Genomic DNA, 4,064 nt, shown 5'->3' on the forward strand with positions numbered 1-4,064 from the left:
GGTATTAACGATCAAAAAAAAAAAAAGAAAATTATTTATTTCTATTATTTTTCCTTTGTTTGTTTGTTTGTTTGTTTATATCTATGGAAAAGTTTACGCGGTTGCCAAATTATCATTTTTTATTTTTTTTTTTATTTTCGTGGAAATAACAAGTGTGTCGTGGAATGAGAAAGAGAGAGAGAAAAATAATAAACCCACTATCTATTGAGTTCCCGAGAAAAAATTTTTTATTTTTTTTTCCTGGAGCAGCAACGGGACGAATATTAAAAAAAATAACAACAACAACGATAACTTTCCCCCTCCTTCTCTCTCCTCTTTTCTCCTCTTTTAAAAAAATTTTTAATAAAGAAATTAAATGGAAAGTTTTTGAAGGGGCAGGTCGGTTGCGGTGAGGACAAGGGAGGGGGTCGGGGGGAAAAAGAGGCGGAGAAAAAAAATCGTTACGTTTTTTTTTTTTTTTTTTTTTTTTTGTTTGATTTTTGCACCTGACGACGAACGAAAGATTTTCCTTTAAAAAAAAAAACTTTGGTGACGTCACAAAATTATTATTATTATTATTGGTTTTTTTTACCGATTGTGTAAACATTTTTTTTTTTTTTTTAAATCTCGAGGAAAAGCTTTTTTTTTCCCGCGCGCGGAAAATTAAATGATAATTGCCAAAGCGAAAAAAAAAAAAAATGGCGACTTTGAAAATTGGATTAATTTTCAAATCGATGACAAAAAAAAAAAATTTCCTCTCCCCTTTTCTTCCCCTTCCCTCTCCTCCCACGCGCTTTTTCTTTTTTATAATTTTGGGAATTGATGTTTTCCCAGGATTAAAAAATATTATTATTATTATTACTTTTTTTTTGTACCTGTTTTTTTTTTTTTTTTTTTTTTGCCCTCACTCGGGTTTCGAGTGAAAATTGAGAAAAGTTCGAGGGGGGTGGGGAGGATGGAAATTGATGGAATTTTCGACAAACGGGAGGGGACTTTTTTTCTCGTATGTGACGTCACGAGCATTCATATTAAAGATTTAAATTTTTTTTTGTTTTGCAAATAATTTTTATTATTATTACGTCATCGTTGTCGTCATCAACATCGTCATCGTCATCATCATTATCATTATCACAACTTTCTTTATTTTTCGGGAACGAGAGAGTGAAAGGGAGGAGGAGGAGGAGGAGGAGGAGTAAAGATGAAATTGAGTTTTCCCACGTGGAAAGTTTCCGGTCGGATACTCGATATTCAGTTGATTTTCTTTTCTCTCTCTCTCTCTCTCTCTCTCTCTCTCTCTCTCTTTTTGCCGAATTCGTTTTCTTCTGCTTTTTTTAAATTTCTTCTTTTTCTTTATACATATAAAAACACACACACACACACAAAAAGAAACTTTAATGTTTTTTCATTCTCTCTCTCTCTTTCTCTCTCTTTTTTTTTATGATGTTTGTTAGTCGGTTTGTTTTTGTTTGTTTGTTTGTTTGTTTATTTGTTTGTTTATTTATTTATTTTTTTTTTCGAAACGGTTTTGAGTCTTTGAAAAAAGGAAAAAAAAAAAGAAAAGTTTTCGGACTAAAAATTTTTATTTTTTTGAATTAAATAAAAAATCGATCGTTACGTTATTGTAAAGATTGCAAAAAATTTTCTGCTTCCACGTGTCGATTTTTTTTTTATTCATGAATTATTATTATTATTAATATTTGTGTTTTTTTCCAATGTAAACTGCTTAATCCGAATTATTATTTCAAGTTAAGATCGGCAAAATATGTGTGTGACCCGCAAAAAAAATTTTTTTTTTTCCCCTTTCATTCGACCTATCGAAAATCGTATCGAAATTTAAATTTTGTATAATAATGATGATAATAATAATAATAATAATAATAATAATAATAATAATAATAATAATAATAATAATAATAACGTAGAAAGTTTTTTATTTTTTTTTCAGACATGGAGAACGAAGTCATGGAAAAATCGAGCGCATCAACCGGATCGACGATTTGCAGCGTTCCAAGTCCGTATTTTTTAGATTCCGCTCTAGCATCCGACAGCGACATAAATAACGATCATCACAGCTCGGAAGAAGAGCTCGAAGTTATAAATAGGAGTCCGAAAGGTCCGGTCCGAAGCAGGAACGCGAGCCGATGCGGCGGAAACGTGTCGGTCAACCTTCGGAGTGCGAGTGTGAATGCTTTGCCGGAAAAGAGAAAGTGGTCGGAAATAAACTTGACGGGTCTTGGAAGTGTCGGAAAACTCAATAGGTTGTGTCTGACTCCGGGTAACAGAGTGGAACAAAGCTCCGGATCTTCGGACGATGAAGTACAAGGTTTTTTAGCCGCCACAATGGGAACCCCCGTTAAATTCCGTACTTCACCTCCGTCGGACGTTGTCAAACCCGGGAAATCCCAATCGCCGCCCCCCAAATTATTCCACTACGAAGTTTCGTCCAGGAAAAAGCACAGGCACATGCATAGTAAACCGCATCATTTGCAAAGACCCTGTTTAGATTTTGAAAAAATGCAACAGGTACGTGTAATCATTTAACTTGTTTTCATTGGAATCCGAAACACACGAGGAAAACCCCGGAAAAATGGGAAATTTATGAAATGGTGAAAAAGATTTGTTCTTTTTCTCTTCCCTCCCTCGCCTTTGGCTCCTCCCCTTCCCCCCCCCCTTGGACGATTCGAATTTTATTATTATTTAATTTAAAAAACCAAACAAAAAAAGGTTGCCACACTTTTACCATTCGGAGAGCTCCACGTGCGCACACACACACGAACGAACCCTTCCAGATCGCCCCCTCCCACTCCCCACTCCCCCTTTTCTTAGTACAGTCTTGCCAATATTAAATTTTGATGAGTTATCTTTGGACGACGATAAACGTTTTTATGTATTTTTTTTTTTTTTATTGCAGGAACAAGTGTTTTCGTTAAATGGTTTTTTTTTTTTACAAAAGTGGACATTTTTTTTTTTTTTCCGATGAAAAGTTAAAATGACCGGAAACCGACCCCTTATCATCATCATCATCATCATTATTATTATTATTTTCACGGAATGATTGGGGGGGGGGAGTTAATTCATTATTACTGACTGTTGCCATAAAAAAAAAAAAAAATTATTTTGCGAATTCATTAAATTTTAGAACAAAAAAAAAAAAAAAATTATTTGATGACGTTCGCTTTGTAAAAATCTCTCAAGTCGGCGTTTAATTGATTAACGCCATTTTGAGTTGATCGATACATCGATCCATCGATCGATTTATCGATTGATTGACTATTTCATGTTTTACCAATCGCGATCGATTGAATCGTAATAGTTTTTCTCTTTTTCGAAACGCAAAATAACAATGATTCGACTGTCATCATCTCGTTTAAGACGAAAGAAAAACAAACAAACAAACAAACAAACGGGCAAACAAACGACTTTGATTCCACAGTAAGTTTTTAAAATCCGTTTAAATAAAAAAAATGGCGTCTCAGACGAATCGAAATTTGATGATCTTACCAAAAAAAAAAATATTTATAAATTTAAACAAAAACAAACATTGATTATTAATAAATATTAAATTTCCACCCCCCCCAGCTCCCGCCGTCGCTGGGGGAGGCTTTTTTTTTTTTTTTTAATGTTATTAATAATTTCCCCGAGCGTTTTATTGGTTTTCTGTATCCGTTTTAGGGCAACAAGACGACGATTGAAATAAATCCGGTTATCGGCAGCCATTTTTTTATCCGTTGCGTCATAGAATCGATAAAACGTTTGTGACGTCATTATTATTATAATTTTCCTTTTTTTCTCGAGAGTTTTATCGATATCGAAGAGTGTGTGTGTGTGTGTGTGTGTGCGTACCTCGGGTTACTTATCTGTCGTTAATTAATTTTACCCAATATTATTATTATTATCCACCATTAAACACGACAAGGCTACTTGTCGGAGTTTTTAAGTATTTATCCGAGGTTTCTACCCGATTCCTTAGGGACAAATACTCGAATTTCGGTGGTGCCACTTATTATAAGATAGCACCACATCAATTCTTGAAGGTCTTCCTGAGTCCGTCTTATTCGATGGGAACGATTTGTCTCCTGAACTGG

At 34.2% G+C, this 4,064-nt stretch overlaps 1 protein-coding gene across 1 annotated transcript; it reads left to right on the forward strand.

The window, feature by feature from the left end:
* Positions 1–1,926: 1,926 nt before the first annotated feature.
* On the forward strand, positions 1,927–3,738 carry Phum_PHUM401540 (uncharacterized protein; the record flags this gene model as incomplete). Its single annotated transcript, XM_002428753.1, has 2 exons — positions 1,927–2,502; positions 3,652–3,738. The coding sequence occupies 2 exons, from the start codon at positions 1,927–1,929 to the stop codon at positions 3,736–3,738; spliced, it is 663 nt and encodes a 220-aa protein (XP_002428798.1).
* Positions 3,739–4,064: the final 326 nt, after the last annotated feature.

This window comes from Pediculus humanus, genomic scaffold, assembly GCF_000006295.1.
Source record: "Pediculus humanus corporis 1103172107927 genomic scaffold, whole genome shotgun sequence".
Taxonomy (NCBI): domain Eukaryota; kingdom Metazoa; phylum Arthropoda; class Insecta; order Psocodea; family Pediculidae; genus Pediculus; species Pediculus humanus.